The sequence below is a fragment of the Drosophila arizonae genome, chromosome X, assembly GCF_054131065.1.
Source record: "Drosophila arizonae isolate 15081-1271.41 chromosome X, UAZ_ARI_1.0, whole genome shotgun sequence".
NCBI classification, from domain to species: domain Eukaryota; kingdom Metazoa; phylum Arthropoda; class Insecta; order Diptera; family Drosophilidae; genus Drosophila; species Drosophila arizonae.
In genome coordinates this window covers 25929535-25948073 of record NC_142927.1, presented here as the reverse complement: position 1 = coordinate 25948073, position 18539 = coordinate 25929535, and the positions used below count along the sequence as shown (strand labels likewise).

At 42.1% G+C, this 18539-nt stretch overlaps 1 protein-coding gene across 11 annotated transcripts in view; it reads right to left on the bottom strand.

Moving 5' to 3' along the window:
- Positions 1-18539, bottom strand: part of nAChRalpha3 (nicotinic Acetylcholine Receptor alpha3) — a 128525-nt gene that overhangs the window by 35993 nt on the left and 73993 nt on the right. For all 11 annotated transcript variants that reach the window (XM_089475641.1, XM_089475639.1, XM_089475640.1 and 8 more), the window contains 3 exons: positions 8345-8639; positions 8096-8276; positions 828-943 (listed from right to left, as the gene is read on the bottom strand). In XM_089475641.1, the coding sequence (XP_089331767.1) occupies positions 828-943; positions 8096-8276; positions 8345-8639 (592 nt within the window). The remainder of the gene's footprint in view (positions 1-827; positions 944-8095; positions 8277-8344; positions 8640-18539) is intronic.

The following is an 18539-nucleotide window of genomic DNA, read 5'->3' as shown; positions in this document are numbered from 1 at the left end:
GCTTTTAATTTGCCAATGTTCTCAGAGGCAACTTCTTGTGCACTTTGCGCCGCGCAACAAAATGTGCGAAAACACTTTGAAATTGTTGCCTTTTGTATATGGGGTAAGCACATTAGGCCCCAGCTACAGCTACAGCTCCAGGTCGAGTTGGAGCTCCAGCTCCAGCTCCAGCTCCTCTCATCCGGCAAAGAAACAGCAACAGCAAATGCTGATGGGTGCACACAAGCGTGTTGGCTCATGTACTGCCTGGGCAGGTACTGGAATTGTGGGCGTGGCAATTAAGCAGGCATCTCTATATATTGTTTACAAGTGCGACACACACACACACACACACACTCGCACACACACACATCCACTCACTGTCCAGAAGCTGTTCCTTTGGCAGCCGGCGCCAAAGTTTTTTAATTTAAAAACTTTTCGCCGACTCACAGAGACTTGCGATTTGTGGAGTCTGACGGGGGGATGGGGACTAAGACCTCTGCTCCCCGCCCCGAAAAAAAAAGAGAAACAGACGCCTCATGTACAAGTGTAAATATTGGCGGTAAACTGTCGACCACGCCCATGAGAACGCCCACTGCGAGCAGCACACGGGCTCATCATCAGCAACTTGTCGTCGTTGCAAATTCTATGTAGCTGTTGTTGTTGTTGTTGTTGTTGTTGTTGTTAGCATCCTTGACCTGTGCAGAATGCTCTGACATTCGTAAGATTTGTGTTTGTGTTTTGTGACAGCGGCCAAAAGTTGGCCAAAGCAGCTGCCAAAGCTGTTTTTGTTGCTGTTTGTAGATTTGTTGTTGTTGTTGCTGTTGTTGTTGTATTTGAAAACTTACCGCACTGCAGGAACTTCAAGTATATCCCATTCAACGGACGTGTAGAACTCAGACAGATCCACGCCCACTTCAACCACATTGGTGCCGTTCAGTTCATCGATGTGACGCAGATCCACCTGGCATATATAAAAACAGAGAGAGAGAGAGAGAGGGAGAGAGAGAGAGAGTGAGAAAGAGTTAGTATAACTGTACCATAGACTAAGAGAGAGAGAGAGAGAGAGATGTACCTAGAGCGAGAGTGATTAGACAATTACAGGGTTACACACGTTGACAGCGCACATAATTGAGCTGCTATGCGAAGCTGGATCAGCAGATAGCATGTCCGACTTGCCAAAATGGTGAAACACAGAAGTGGAGTGCGCACTCGCCCCGGCCAGCACCGCACCTGACATACCCTGCAGAGCGAGGCATTCAGTGATTGCTGAACTCCACATTAATTCACATTGAAAGTCAGAGTATTCAAATAGTCGTCAGCCATAAGCAGCCGCAGCAGCAGCTGGGAGAATTTGGAGTGTACAAAGCCGAAGCTAAGCCAGACAAGTTTGCACTTCAATTTCTGTTTCAGTTTTGCTTAGTTCGGCACGACTGCAGCTGACAGAGAATGGACACGAGTATAGAACAAGTGCAGGATGTGAACAGGAAAGGACAGGACAGGACAGGACAGGACGGAACGGAACGGGACGGGACAGAACAGGACAGCTCGGGACATCGTTGCAATTGGCATGCCAGCCACACAACTGGCACAGGCTGATGCCTGATGCCTGAAGCCTGAAGCCAGCTGTTTCGGGTATCTCTCAAATGCTCTGCGCCCCCAAGCCGAGGCGATTGCAGCTAAGACATCAGATTCGCACTCTCCACTTTGCTCAATGCCAACCATCAGATTACATAAATATATAATTATAGCTGAAAGAGCAATACATATATAAATGCGGAAATAAAGTATTGTATGAACCATCAACTGTAACATAGACCATTTCAACTTTTTGTTGCTCTTGCGTTCATTTCGTTTCTTTGATGTGATATTTAGTCAATTATTAGCATTAGCATTATTATTAATATTTATTTATTTTTTTTTTTTTTGTATATTTAGCATATTCTATTCGCAGTCATATTAATTACACCAGTAATTTAAGCTCTCCCAAATATATCATATAAAAAACTGAAACTGAAGTCTCTAAGAGAAACACATTTGAGTTATTCGATATTGATAAATTTATATTAATAAATATTGAAATTGGTCACAAAAAATAGACAATAAATTTTAGTTTTAATTTGTCATCAATTTTTTGGTTCATTAAAAATTGTTTATTCATATTTTATATGTAAATGAAAATAAAATTGTTTCGTAAAAAGTTAATAATCTTTTGTCTTTATAGGCGTTTTAAATTCATTTAACAACACATTTCTATATAAATTGTCTTATATAGTAAATTTTTCTATATTTGAAATATAATAGATTTTTTCAGATGTTTAAAATTTAATAAATAATATCGTTTTTGTTTTGTTTTGTTTTTTATTTTATTTTATTTTTTTTGTATAGGTATGTATGTATATGTAAGAGTATATATATATAAAATATATATATATATATATATATATATATTTTTTTTTTTTTTATAAATATTTATATATTTTCTATATTCTATTTTTCTATACTATATTTCACAGATCATTCTTTCTTTCCCAGCTTCTGACACATGATTTCATTAAAAAAAATATTATTCATATGAAGTTTTCAATTTTAATTTTTAAATAATTGATTTTTTTTATAATCAATGAAATGATTTTATATAATTTATTTTAAAATTTTTTAAATTTTGTATGTATGTATTATTACTGATATTATTATTATTCTTATTTTTAGTATACAAATTATTATTATTATTTATAATATTATTATTCTTATTCTGCTTGTTATATATGTACTTTAGTTAGGGCATTAGTGGTTCGTCAGGTATTTGATCACTTTTTTTTCATATTCGGCTTTTGATGCGATTTTCGTTGTGAACTTGATGGAAGGGGGCGACGTTTACACCTCAATGAGCTAGCATCGACAGAAAGAGGCTGAGAGAGAGGGAGAGAGCGCGCGCGAGAGAGAGAGAAAGGCACACATGTCTATAGGTGGGACGGTGCCAGTAGTGGGCGAGCTGCTTATGGGTCGTAGAGCAGGGCCTAGGGTCGAGTGGTTGGTCGATTGGCGGTTAGAGCCAGTTGAGAGGGCAATTCTTTTAGCAGAGGTGTGCACGATGAGAACAGCGTGAAATTTGAAAAGTGACGTTAATTCGATTTGCTGAGTGGCGTTGGGAGTTTGAGTCGAGTCGAGGCGTGGCGAGGCGAAGCGAGTGAAGTGGAGTGGAGTCGCATCGAGTCGATTCAACTGTTTAGTCAACTCGACTGGCACACCTGGGTAGGCGGGCCGCTTTAGCTAATGCCGCTTTCTGTCAAATCAACTGTAAAAATTGAGCCTATGGGCACACACACACACACAACCCTCACACATATGAATGAGCCGACAGTGCATGCTGATGCAGAGTCAACACATTGCCATTGGGCCATCAGCGCGAATTATAATAAGTAATTGGCATAAAGCTGACTGAGTTCAGATTACTCGTTGGGTCCCCCAATCTCAGGCTTTTACTTTTTTCTATCAACTTTATCGGTTATCGTATTTTTAAAGTGCCGCCATTGATATTTTTTGCTTCGACAAAGAAATTTGTTTCATACATTCAGCTTGTTCATTTTCTTACATCGGTATTTCTCTAGGCACGCTCCAATTTTCGTTAATAGCAAGTTCAGGTCTGAGCTTTGAGATACCCTAGTTTATTTGAAGATGTGCTTCGAATTGTAGGGATATTAAACATTTTAAAGCATTTCTTAAGTGCGATCTTTACATAAGATGTCCTTGAGCTATATTCCAAAATTCATGTTAATATATCATAAAAATCGATAAATATCGATTTGACAACGTGCAGGTCCTATTAGTTTTATCAACACAATTCACAAGTCTGATGAAAAAATCTATATAAAATATATGGAAACTACCACGACTTCATTTTCCAAATGCTCAAAGCAGATATACGATGACGTCTTCTGCCAGCTTTGGTAAATCAAAATAAGTTTCTGCCTACATTTATCGAGATTTCATATTAGTTATCGATCAACACTCATCCATGCGAGTTAATTTGGCAATAGAGATTTAAAAAACTTGATTGCTTTTCGAAACACAACTAGAGTAGTTTGCCCCACTGTGCATTGCTTGGCATGGAGTTCTTCAAATTTGCACTTATCTTAACTTAATTTTCATTATCAATCGATAATTTGGTAACTGTATTACCAACTTGACTGCTTTAAGATTTCAATTTTGTTTTGCTAGGCAACGCAGCTGTAGCAGTTTGCCCCACTGTGCGTGGTTTGGTATGCTCGGGAGCTCTTCACATAAAATTAGGCGTGCAATCGGCGCTCGCTGCCTTTCAGCGTGAGCAGGCAGCGGGCGTAATCAGGCAGGATGTACGTTGCCAGGTGCAACTGTTGCGATGTTGCAGCTACAACTACAAACTTATAAGCACTTCTTACCGTTAGCTGCAACTGTGTGAATGTAACTGAAACTGCCGAAGCGGAAATTGTTATTTTAAGTGGTAGCGGAAATTTCACTATAAGGAAGTTACGATTTACTGAAATATTTCCGACACCGAAAGATGTTGCTTGTTGCGACAGGACCTGTACACAAGGTAAAAAGTGAAAGAGAGAGAGAGAGAGAGAGAGAGATAGCGCAAGCGAGAGAGGGGAAGAGCGAGAGCATCAGTCTGAGACAGAGCTGGGAATGCTTCGCCACTGGGGCACAGTTGACAGACAATTGTAAATGCTTTCAATTCACAATGAAGCCAACCCAGCGGCCATTAAGCAGTCCAGCTTCTGTTTCCGGCCTCGTGCCGCGTGCCTCATGCCTCCACGGCCCAGCCAACTGCGCCAACGGGCTACGCTTTGTTCTGCGCTGTGTGCGCCACGGCTTGCTCTATATGTACAGCAGGAGAGTTTATAAATATTCTATGATACGACGCTGTTGATACCGCTTATTGCGGTTGATTTATGTGGACCACAAACGATGCCCACATTCGCGTCCACACAAAACAAAGCAGAAAAAAAAAAAACAACAATGAGGCGTTGATAGCGACAACAACAACAACAGCAGCAGCAGCAGCAGCAACACGAATAACAATAACAACATTACAACAATTGTTGTCAATGACAATATTACACACATACACACACGCACTAACACACACACACACTAAGCGTGTGAGAGTCAGAAATTTCAGTCAAGAAACAGATAGCCACGTTTTTGTGCGTTTCGTGGCATGTCAAATGCTGTTAGCGCCTTGGCTTGGCTTTTAATGCCAAATGAAGATTGGCTTTTTAGCAAATTAAAGTCAAAGTCTGCCAAGTTTGTGGACCCAGTGCGTGTAGGCCAGTGTAGTTGGCTGCTGCTGCGAGTGGAAGGCTTAATGTATGCGTTGAGCATTAAGAGAAGGGACAGGAGGGGGCCAGGCATGTGAACAGCTGCCCCAAATTAGTGCTAGCAGAAGAGTTAGAGTCAAAACAAGAAGAAGAAGAAGAAGAAGCAGAGGGAGCCTACGAGTACTAGAGCTAAGTAATAAAAAACAATGAGCTGTACAGAGTCTAGATAAAACTCGCATGTAAAACAATTATGGATGAAGACAGAAACATCTGATTAAATTGATATGGCTTTCATTTTGTCTTTTCCCTTTTTGTCTCTTTTGTGGATTTCCACTTTTGCCCTAATTCACTTTGTTTTCATGCTAATTTTATTTAATTTAAACAAACAGCTTTCTCAGTCTCTCTCTCTCTCTCTCTCTCTGCTTTGCACTTTTACTCTTGAGCATATCGACTATTCATCGCATTGCACTAGCAACGACTATCGATATTTCTTAAATAACTATCGTTCCACATTTAGTTGCAATTGGACAATTCTACATTTCTTATTCGGCTTTTCGTATGCCCTTTCGCTTTGCTTATCGCTACGCTTCTTTCTCTTCTTCTTCCTTTGTTTCTGGCTAAGCTTCGCGCTTTTGCTGTCAATTTGCTTGCTTGATCTTTTCTGTGTTTCGCTTGGCTTTTATTGTTACTGGATTTTTCGTTCTCCTTCTTACTGTTCTTTCGTCCTTCGCCTTCCTCTTCACTATGCTTCATGCAATCTTATATTGTTCTTAATCTCATATTATTGCCACATTTCATCATCTTTAGCTTTGCTTCCGCCTTCTTTGTTCTTCTTCTCTTCTTCTTTTTCTTATTTTCGTAGTCTTTTCACCTAGCTGCTCACGTCGCTTTTTGCTTTCGGATACATTTACACGCATAGCTTCATTATCTAATTTACGTCTGCCGCATCTTCGTTTGCTTCTTTTTCGCTTTACACATTGTGCGCCGCAAAGTATGCTGCAGAAAGGGGGGCGCTGCAATGCGTGCGTGCTTAGCTGTGCGTGCGTGTGTGTGTGTGATTGACGGCTGTCTGTGCGTGTGAGCTATGCAAATTAACAGCAGTTCTGCAAGTTGCATTACGCAACAACTGGCGGCAATTTGCCTCGGCTCAGTTAAGAGAATTGCATAACTACCTCACACACAGACACATGCACACACATACACGCACAGAGACATTAGCTTGTTGAACAGACTGGCATCATTGAGGGTAACAAGATTTGATTAAAGCCAGGGCAACATTACGCCTGCGGCAAGGACAGGTATTGCTGCACATGCAGTGCGAGTTTTTTATGGCCGCCAATGCCGAGCCGAGCGGAGCGGAGCAGAGCAGAGCAGAGCAGAGTCGAGCACCGCATGTGCGGTTAGCCAAGAGGCAGCAAGGGCCTGGCTAAAAAGAGTTGCTGTTGCGCTGCTGTCAAGAGCTGCGGGCCATTTGTCGGCTCATTTGCGCAAAGCTGCAAAGTCGCAGCGAGCAGTGAATGCCGCTCTAATGCCACTTCATTAGCTGCCAAGTCGCTGCCGGGTGGCAACATTAACGCCAGCCTCCTTCCGCCTTGAGCTCGCCACCCCTCGCCATGGCCACATGCCACATGCCACATGGCACATGCCTCATGCCACATACTTCCTTGATGCCTGATGTCTCATATCCCATGTACGACCACAGCGCCAGCTGCAGCCTCGCCTGCACAACGCCTTTTACGAGGCCTCAACTGTCGCCGCTGTCTGTCTGTCTGTCTGTCTTTATTATTGCCGACAGGTGTCAGGCCACCTTATTGTCCCTTGGCTCGTCCTGTTCTATATTTGCTTACACGAATGTTTCTAGCTTCTTGCTCTCCTCTCGCTCTCTCTCTCTTTCTCTCCCTCTCTATCTCCCTGTGTGCTTTCAAATCGCCAGAGACAATTTTATGCAGCCCGTTCCTCTGTGCGGCCATAAAATGTGAGAAATTCTATGCCACAACAACGAATTATGAGCGAATTTGGGTTTATAGCCACTAAACCAGCCGCAGGATCCGTTGCCCTTGCCTTTGCTGCTCAGGGAACTCATCCACAGGAGCCCAATTTCCAAAGTGCAAATAGCATAGAAAAGCCAAATTGTGTTCCCATCTCTTTTCTTCCTTCTTTTTCGCTCTATGAGCTCGATAATTCTTCTACATTTTATCTCGATTACAACTCATATAATCCAGCTGCACCGAACAGTCGTGACCTGAATAAAAGTAACCAGCGAAATTTACGATATTTGCATAAACTCAGAATGAACATTGGCTTTATAAAAAGGCGTGGCGGAAGGTCTATAACGGAATGTCTATATACTCTTGATCCCGATTTGGCTGTACATCAAAAGCTTGACTTGAAAGTCGGAAGTAAGCTGGAGAAACATATTTCTTTTTATACCATAAACTGTTTGTACGTAAATGGGAACTCAGTTCCGATAGGTCTGCTGCCAATGCGAATATTAAGTTTTTATGTTAATTGTCTATCGATTGTATCTGCAATATCAAGTCATGTTAATTGTCTATTGATACGTCCATAATGTAAGACCCCTAACCATACAACACATAGACCTGCCATATATTGACTGCCCGAGCGTATAGAGACTGAGCCAGGCAATACGAAGTTATGCTCATTATCCAGTCTATGTGTTGTAGTATCACAAATATGTACATACATATATCGAAACAAAAGTATCGATGTAATTCGTAATTCGCTCAGACTCTCTCAGTTGGAATATATGTAGATGCATAGCTGGATAGGTCGATGGATGGATGGAAACTTACCTGGAATCCGTCGTATGTCCAGCTGCCGAACTTCATGACGCATGTCTGCTCGTCGAAGGGAAAGTACTCGACATCGATCTCGCAGGAGCTCTTGTAAATGGCCGGCGGCCGCCACTCGACGCGCCCTGTGTAGTTCAGTGTTGCCTTTGTGGCCAGCGTCACCTCAAAGTTGCCATCAGCGCTGTTTGGTTGGGGGTGGAATGCGTGGAGTTATGGTCAGCTGTGGGCTAGTAAATGGGGCTAACTCACTTGTTGTAGAGGACAATGTCCGGGCGCCAAATGTGATCGGAGGGCACGTGCAGCATTTCGACGCCGCCATATTCCTTGGGCTCCCATTTGAGCTTGTAGTCGTACCAGGATTGCTCCACCCATAGGTTGGTGGTCATAATTTGGTTCTTCAGATTGACATCAATCAGTTGCGATAGCTTCAGTTTGATGCGCACCGTGAGCGCATCCGTCACATTCACCACGGGACGCACTAGTTTGTTGTAGTTGCTGAGCAGATCGTCGTAGAGTCGCTTCGCGTCCGGATTCGCTGTGCTGCCTGAATACAACAAAGATACGCAAAGTCATCCAATTAATATGGTTTAGAAATCAAGGCAGTTCGCATTATGATGCCTATTATTCTTATCAACTATCTATGGGCTGCTCGCGTCACTCTCCCCTATCCTCTGACGGCTCTGCTCTCATTTTCATTCTCTCATTCTGATTTCCATTTCCGTTTCCATTTACCATTTCCACTTGCAGCGCATATTGCTGTGTATGCGCAATGCGGCAATTAATGTGCCACACATTAAATTAATGATACGCTGATAATGGCATCACAATATGCTTGACCAGCCACGCCCACACCCAATGCCCCGATACAAACACAGACACAGCCACAGAAACAGAAACAGAGCCAGAGCCGGACCCAGAACCAGCCCTGCCTCCCCAACTGTCAGCTCCCTGTGGACTTTACTAATTAGCTTTGCTTTTGGCTTATTCCGATGCGCGGCGTCCCGAAAAACCCGAAATCTTTTAATTGATTTATTTTACGTCCGACTGTTATAATACCCTGTCGCTGGGCAGGGCATAAATAGAATATCGCAACATGTGCTAGCCATTAATCGAGAGCAACAAAAATACTGTTTTATGGACTCGACCAGCCGCCTGTATTCAAAACTTATGATTCCAAGTTAATATTTATATCTCCGTATAAATAAACAGATGGATATTAAAGTTATTTGTCTGATAAGAAAGCCTTCTCAGAGCATATTTGTACAAGTCTGCAACATTTCTTAACATTAGAGAAATACTTCCTAGCCACAAATGTCAAGTTTAAGCCAAAGATATAAAGTTGACTGGTCTTAGAGAGAGGGAGAGAGCATTCATTCTCATAAATTTCAAATCATTTATAGCAGTTGATGGCAACATCGATAGTCGTGATGGACATTAATGGACATTCCGATAGATCGATAGATGCTGTTTGATATTCATATTTATCGTCTCACTAATTAGTTTTAAAAAAATTAATCATTTAGTTTATTTATTTAAATATTTTAGTCGTAATAATTTATTTTGTGCATTTTATCTGAATATTTAATTTTCCATCAGCGATCGATATTTGAGATCGCCAATAGGCGAAACTATCGCGTGAAGCAACTATTGAGAGATTGCAGCCCTCGTTTTTTGAACTTTTCATTTTTAACTGCATAGCAATTGCATTCAGCAGACGAATAGCAAAAGTGTTTGTATTTTATTTATTAATCAGAAACAATTGAATGAGACAATGCGTTGTAGAGCATCAGCAGCAATTCCCAATGGGTCGAATATATCACAGGACTTGATTTACATTTTTAACCAGGCGATAGCATAGTGACCTATTTTCGACTCTTACAGATGGACGCCGACTATAAAAGTGAAGTGTATTCGGGCTGCGACCAGTCAGCCAGCATTGGCTGTGTGTTTGTCGATTACGCTGGCTGAGACTGGCAAACTATCCTAATGCGCTTAGGCTTCAATACAAGGATTTTTATTGCGCTGCGCCGTCTGCTCTGCTCTGGCCGCTCTGCCCGCTCCCGTCAATGTAATAATGATAAGCTGATTAGTGAACGCTTGCTTCTAATGACATTGGCGACAATATAACATCTGCTGCTGTTGGGGCCACGGCTGCCAATCAGCTGGGCGCGCTTTGCATGCGGCCGACTGCTCGGTGCGATGGGGCGACGTAAATGGTTGACTGAGCTGGTGTCCGGGCCTGGCTGACAGACGCTGTTGGCGTCCCCGATGGGCGCATTAACTCATTTCCTGCATCATTAAAAGGCACCTGCAGTTCTCACACACATACACACATACAGAGAGACCGAGGCAAAGGCCAGGATGTGCGCGACATGCTCTAGCCGCAGCTCTGCTGGCAATTAGTGCCAATGGGCGTGAGCTTTATAAATTTCAGCTCGCTTTGAACTTTCAGTTGGCTATCGTGTGGCAAGTGTTGAGCGAAAATGAAAGTGCGTCCTTCCGTCCGTCTGTCCGTACGTTCGTCTGTGTGTCAGTCCGTTTGAGTCTGTTAAAAATTAACTACCTATGTTTTTTGTGGCACACTTTATGCCTCTCTAGAGCTACATCAATCCATTGTCTACTTTAAGACCGTAGCGCACCGTTGGGCAGGCAGCTCGGAATGCTCTTAGCCAACAACTTGCCCGTTTACCCATTCATTTCGACAAGGTGTATATACATATGTATGTCTGTTTGTATACATGTGTGTGTGTGTGTGCCTGTGTGTGGGTTAACGCTGTTGTCGCTCGCGTGGGAAACGTTAAGTTAAACGGACCTTTGCGGCGACCGCTTTTGTCGCCTGCCGTTTTGGGCACACATGCCGTATACTTTATATGGCACACTTCAGCAGTCTATGCGTGCGTGTGTGCGTGTGTGTGCGTGTGCGTGTGTGAGCGTGTGCGTCTGTGTTAGTGCTAATTGACTGCTTTCAATGCTTACATGTGGCCTGACAATCACATTAAGGTAACCAAAAAGCACATTTTATGATTGCTTTGCGTGTCGCACATTTATCGTGACAAATTATTATATGCACACACACACACACACACACATACATATATAAGTACATGTAGACACCGTTTACACACACAACTTAATGTCTTTGGCTTATTGTGTTAATAGACAAAAGCCAGGCGAACAATTTAATTTCTTCTGCTTGACACACTGACCAAATCCGATTACCGTCGCCGTCGCCGTCGCAGTCGCAGTCGCAGTCGCTGCTCTCAAATTCTAATTAGTTCAGCATTTCGTATTTGGTTCAACTTCAAAGGTTTCACATTTCTAATATGCATGTATATAGATCTGTCCTTGAAGAGCTCATTGGGTAATTCGTATAAATTGAGCTCAAGACATTTTCAGAAGTAATACCAACCGGTGCTTCGGCTTCTATTTTCAATTGCTGAGGTCTTGCCTAAGTCTTGGGCACTATTCATGGCATATTTCCGTTAGGAACTCAATTATAGTATATTTAATTTTCAGTTGAGCGGAAAAAGACGCTTCATATAATATATATCTTTAAATAAAATACAGTATGGCCAGTTAACACTGTACTATTCCACATTCGGCTGCTCTTCCTAATAATACCTAAGCCATTATGATTGCCATTCCGATTCCAATTCCGATTCCCATCTCTGATCTCAATTTCGTAATTAGTTAGCAGACTTATGCGAGTTTTTGGCAAGCTTCAGTTGGCCGATTTGGATTCTTTGTTTGTTCTTGGCTGACAGTTCTTGGCTACACCTAAATGCAATTTCGTTGTTTGCGACCCACAAATGACAGCAACATGGCCCTAGTCGGACGTCTCTTTACCCAAACTCATTTTATCTCTCTCACTCTCTCTCTCTCTCTCTCTCTCTCTCTCTCTCTCTCTCTCTCTCCATCTTTGTCGTCTTTGTCTATTTAATGCTTGGGCATCGCACATTTGGGTCGTTGTGCAGCTTATATAATTATACGATATGGTTATTTCAAATTTATGTGAATGAGTGAGCAAGCGTGCCTGTGTGTGTGTGTGTGTGTGTGGGCAACATTGTAATAATTAATATACATTGCGTGTACGCTCCATAGTACAGCGGCTTCTAGCCCAGCTCAGCTCAGCTCCTTTCAACAACCAGCAGCTGGCCATGATTTAAAGTATGCACACCTTCTGCTCGAGTTAACTTCAGTTGTTTTTGTTAGTCCTTCAGTTCATTGCGAGCAATTGAAAATACTCGTTATTTAAATCGGTTTGCTTTCTTACTTTTTTTCTGCATTTTCGCTAGCATAATCGAGTTTCAGGTCCTTCAGTAGTAATTGGCATTCATTAAGGACGCCGTTAGCTGAAAATTTTGATATTCCGAAACGCTGGAACGCAGCTCTTTCAATTTGACTTGCCAAATTGTGTGTGTGTTTTTTTTTTTCTTGTCTTTTGCTCCAGCTCTCCTTCTGGCATACCCCTTACCCAGTTGCGAATCGGTACGGCAAGGTCAACAGAATATATTTATTTCTGATTAGCATCAAAAGGCGATTCTATACAGCAATGTCTCAGTGTATAACTAGATAGAATTAGTTTAGTATTCTGGAGAGGGAATTCAATTTGTCGGCTATTCTATTAAATAACCAAGCAAGCGGAATACAGGGTATGCCCGGATCGGGTAGATTTGCAAAGGGCGTGCATAACTTCTTTTTGTTTTTTAGTTTAGTTTTTTCTTCTTTTTCGTGTAGCTTTGGTTGTTCACTGTCTCTGCTTTGGATGCTGCCTCGGCTGCTTCTGTTTCCTCTAGTTATTCTTCTTCTTCCTCCTCTTGTTGGCGAGTCGTGTGTTTACTCAACTGCAAGGCGAATGCAATTTTTGTGTAAACAACGCCATAAATTCCAATGGCTTAACAACAAAACGTTAGCACGGGCAGACAAGGCCGCGCTGCACTCGCAATGGGCAGGTGGTTGCCGGGTGCTGCCAGGAGAGGGATGAACGGCTACGGCAATGGCAGCCACTGTTAACGAGTTGTCTTTAGAAAATCGTCATGTGACAGAGATAGATAGATAGAGAGAGAGAGAGAGAGAGAGGGTATAGAATGCCAAGAACTTCAAATTTGGATTGCAAATTGGTTAAAACTTTTTATTATTATTATCATTCATAAATATTATGATATTTCGTATGTATGTATTTTCTGTTTATATGCAAGCTAACTGTATGATTCATAAGCATCCCAAGCTACTGACAGGCAAAATGCTCTTTATAATTCGAATGAGCTGTAATTTGATCTCTTTGCATTTTGAGAAGTTATTGTGGTACCTGGCTCAGTTTCAGTCCCTGTCTCAGTTTCTTAATCTCAGTCTTATTGCATATCTCAGTCTCAATCTCAATTTATTTGAGTTTATTTCAGTCTCAGTCTCAGTACCTTCCTCTCTATCCCTCTCTCTCTCTCAGTCTCTGTCTAAGTCAACCCTAAGTCGCAATCTCATTTTATCTGAAACTCAGTTCTATTCCCTGTCTCAGTCTCAGTCTCTCTCTCTACCTCTGTATTAGCCTCAGTCACAGTCCCTGTCTTAGTCTCAATCTCATTTTATCTAATTCTCTAGTTCTCTCTATCTCTCTTTCTCTATATTTCTCTCTCTCTCTCTCTCTCTCTCTCTCTCTCACTCTCTATCCCTATATCTCTTCCAGTCGAAGTCGAAGCCTAAGTCTCATTCTAAGTCTCCACTCCACTTTTACCTCTATCTCTATCTCTATCTCTATCTCTATCTCTATCAATATCTCTATCTCTATCTCTATCTCTATCTCTATCTCTATCTCTATCTCTATCTCTATCTCTATCTCTATCTCTATCTCTATCTCTATCTCTATCTCTATCTCTATCTCTATCTCTATCTCTATCTCTATCTCTATCTCTATCTCTATCTCTATCTCTATCTCTATCTCTATCTCTATCTCTATCTCTATCTCTATCTCTATCTCTATCTCTATCCCTCTCTCTCCCAATGTACGTCTAAGCCCAAGTCTCATTCTAAGTTTCTATCTCCACGTCTACCTCTGCCTCTGCCTCTACTTCTGTCTCTGCCTTTATCTCTACCCTTGTCTCCACTTCTGGCTCTCTCAGAAATGCAAATAAATTAAGGACGCATGTTAACAATGTTGTAAACCGTAAAGGTAGGGAAGAGACTGTCATCTCATAGTCGAGCACTCTTAAGTGGAGCATACAAGCGTGTTTTTGTTTTGTCAACGATTGTGCGCTGACTTTTTAAACGGTTGAAATTTACACGCAATTATTGTGAATACATGTGCATGATAACTGGCTAAAAAAGAGCAGGAATTTGTAGCAGCAACAGCAACTGCAACACCGACTGCAACTGCAACTGCAATGGGAGATGCAAACGGGGCGTATGAATAATAAAACACTGCGTCGCACAATGGTGACATGTGGGCGGGGATGGGGGCGTGGGCATTGGGAGTCACGCCTTCTGGCCATGTGCATTGCGATTGCAATTGCAATTGCGATTGCGGTTGTGGTTGCCAAAGTTGTTGTTGTCGGTGCAGTTGTTGTTGTTGTTGTCGCTGTCGTTGTCGTTGCTGTCGTTGTTTCTTACTGCATTCGTCAACATGAGTCGAGTGCATAAGCCCTCATAGCTGTGGCATGTGCCACGCTGCGGCGGCCACAAGGTGCTCTTCGGAGCACTAGGTGGCCATTGTCAAGGGCTGGGGAGGCAGCGCATTGGGCAGCCCGAACACGTTCCATTCGCATTTACAGTTCCATTCCCATTCCCATTCCCATTTCCATTCCCATTCGCATTCCCACTCAGCCCTGTTGACCATGGCAAAGCAACAACAAACTGTGAAGCATAAAGCGTAAATTGGCAGAAAAAAGGACAAAAAAAAATGAATAATTTGCAGGTGGCAGCGGCCCTTGGGGGCGACCTAGGGACCAGCCGGGCCATCGCCTGTCAGCCAGGAGAATGCAACAATCTGCATTCGCTCAGCTGCCAATCGAACACTCGCCGAGCTGATTTCCGGCAGGACGCACCGATTGAACGGAATGATTGAAATTGACGGAACTGATGGACACCCGTATCGGCTGCACTTTAGCTTATTTTCATTATCATGCTTACCTGCTCAAACAAATTAGATCTGAATGCCTGACCGTGTCTGACTATCGGAATTGCACTTACAGCTATGTACGTACATATGTATATAGCTACAAATATAGCCAAGCTATAGCAGCCATCGGAATGCTAAGGCAATAGAGCAGTTTATTGGATTCAGTTTGGGCATAAAGTCTGTTTCTTGTTAACCAACTTCCATGGGCCACTGGAGGTATGTTAGTCAGAAGTTCTATGTATTTCGTTTTGGCATATTCTATCGTTTCTTCTGGCAATCAGTCATATAGAAGAAGGCTTGGCGGACCCCATTAAGTAATACGTACATATATTTCTTGTCCATCCATCGGTCCATCCGTTCGTCCAATAATGAACGCCGAGATCTCAGAAGATATAAGAGCTAGTCTCTTAAAATTTTATTTTTATTTTATTTTTATTTTTTACAAAATTTATCATATTTTTCGATACTCATTCCATTTATCGATAACTTGATATTCTTTTTTAAGCGTAATTTAAATTTACTGTACATGTGACAAATTCAAAGATTTCGTAATATACAGTAGAAACAGGCTATAAGGACTCCGCTTATAGCGTCTGTATGGTTATAGCGACGAAAATTCTGGTCCCTAAATAAGCTTTTATGAGCAAACTTGTACGGTACAGCGTCTTCTGCGTATAACGACGGTCCCTTGAACGTCATTATAACCGAATTCTACTGTATATATTTAGGAAACCATAAAAAAGCATATTTCAAATACTCTAATTTTGTAATTTAGCAAATACAGGTATTTGAATATTATTATCATGCTCTAAAAGTTTGTTGAGCATACTCCCCATACAAAAGAATTTAGTCAACAAATAAATTCTCCAAATATAGCCCACTCCACTGCCCAAGCGCAGTCGCTGCGTCAACGGCGCAGTTAGCAGAGCTCGTGCTTATGCGTAACTGTGTGTGTGTGTGTGTGTGTATATAGAATGATTGGAGTATCAACTCTGCGCAGGGTTCATGGGATCTCGTAGTGGAACAATATCGACTAAAGCTCTCTTGAATGATTAGTATTAATACAATATTATTATATAATAATATTAATGATAATTATTTCCATAACTTTGCCCAATAATTAACTCCCACAATGACAGTTTCTAGCTTATACACACCTCTAGCTTCACACCTTGGTTGCATTAGACATTTATTCTATTCCGAAATAGGCAAATAGTTATTTTCGTGAAATATGATTGCAGAGTTATTGTATTTCCAATCACATAGAATCAGCATCTAAACACTGAGATATTTGGCTATCTGCATATTAATTTGCTCGCTTGCTAACTTATCAAAACACTCATAATTTCATTTTGAATAATTCATGAATTTATTTTATTGGATTATCCTCAATTTTGTTTGTGTTTCACGTGACGCGCACAATTTATGAGATTTGTTAATTGAAATGCTTTCAGTGCTCCGCCTCATTCTAAGCGAGTTCATAGTAATCAAAATGACATTGTTGAATCAGCAAATTAGAATGCAAAAATATACATATGTATGCACATATATCTATGTCTATATACATATATATATTTGTATATACAAATATCTGTTATTAAATTGCTTTTGTATCAATAGACTGAGCTGAACTGAGCTGAACTGAACTGCATTCGCATCTGCAATTTGCTTTCAACTTTTTCAGTTTTTGTTTTTTGTTTTTCCTTTTTTCGTACATTTATCGCAGTTATACGGCATCCGATCTATGTGAATATGTATGTATGTGTATATTGTAGCTGGCATCGGCCGGCTTTCAAATGCAATCGAATGCAATCACTCATTCATTCTGGACGCTTCCGTTTTTCAATCTGTGGCCCATTCAACGGCTATCGGGCTGCAGCTCTAGTCCAGGGACAGTCTGATTGTTCCACGTCAGATTCCTGCTTGATACCTGTTAGTCGTAAATGCGTCCGGAGCTTAAATGGCAATATATACATATATATATATTTTTGACGAGTGCCAGTGACGCCCATCAACTATCCAGCCATTGGTGCCTGCCAGCCTGGACATTCGCCATTTACCGGCGCACTTTTCTCTACTAGCCTTTAACGGTCTATCGCATTCGTCGTCGTCCTTGGTGTCGTAGGTGTTGCGTCCTGCCTGATGAATTGAGCTTAAGCACGAGCATGATCCCCATCATCATTTTTTATGGCCATGCGTCAAAAACAGGACAAGCTTCCATCCCTGCGGCTGCTGGCCCGCTAACGCCTTCTTGCCAATGTGTCAAAATGTTGGCCTTTGCGCCAAATCGTCACGCAGCAAAAGTTTCTAATGACAGCGCTTTGATGAGCGCAGGAGTCGAAGGAGCCGAGGAGGCGAAGGAGGCGAGGAGGTGAGCAGGCGAGTCGGTGACTGCTGCCAGATGGGGTATGCGCGGTATGGCTGATAGGAAGCCCTAGCTGTATCCGGAACTTCTCGCTTGATTCCGTTCCCAGTATCGCGCTAATGTGCGCCGTAGGGCGGCTACCGATTTCACTTGAAGCATTCAAAGCTTACAACGGTGAGAGTGTGAGAGAGAGAGTGAGAGAGTCGTAACGGATGTAAAAAACATTCAAGGCACGCACATACACAGCGAGAGAAAGAGAGCGAGTGTGGGAGAGAGAGAGAAGCGAGCATCAATTCTATCGTTCGCATAGTTAAAGCATTTCTCTAACGAGTCGAGGGCGCACATATTGAACTTGTGTGCTCATGCCAGCCAGTGCCACGCCCACTTCCAAGAGACCAGCCACCAGCGCTGCTAATGTGCGTAAAAGCGCGCACGTAAGTGTGTGTGTGAGTGTGTGTGTGTGTGTGTGTCATCATTGACACGCGAAAAACATGAAACACTTTTAGCATTTATGCGTTGCAAGTAGCAGCAGCAGCAACAGCAGCTGGCTTCCATTTTTATAAGCTATACCCTGTAGTCAATAAAATGCCAAAAGAGGTTGCTCACTTGAAGTAACTTGTGTGAGTATGCTAGAGATACGGAACTATTATCTGATTCCCTTCACACACATACACACACACACGCACACACAATCAATAAAGATTCATCATCATCCATCAAGATGGGTTTTGGGCCGCCATACAGGGTAGCCCTCAATCGAGCATGAATAACTTGGCCAGGCTCACATATTATGAATGGCAAGAGGTTAGAGGAAGCATAGTGAAATACTCTTGGGGCCATCTACAACTAGACTTGGTAAAAGTTTTCCTAGTGACGAGCACTTGATTGCCAGAACATATATCCTGTACGAAATATGCATGCGAGCCACATAAATCGTGGCACGAAAATCGTTAGTTTAACGCCACATACAG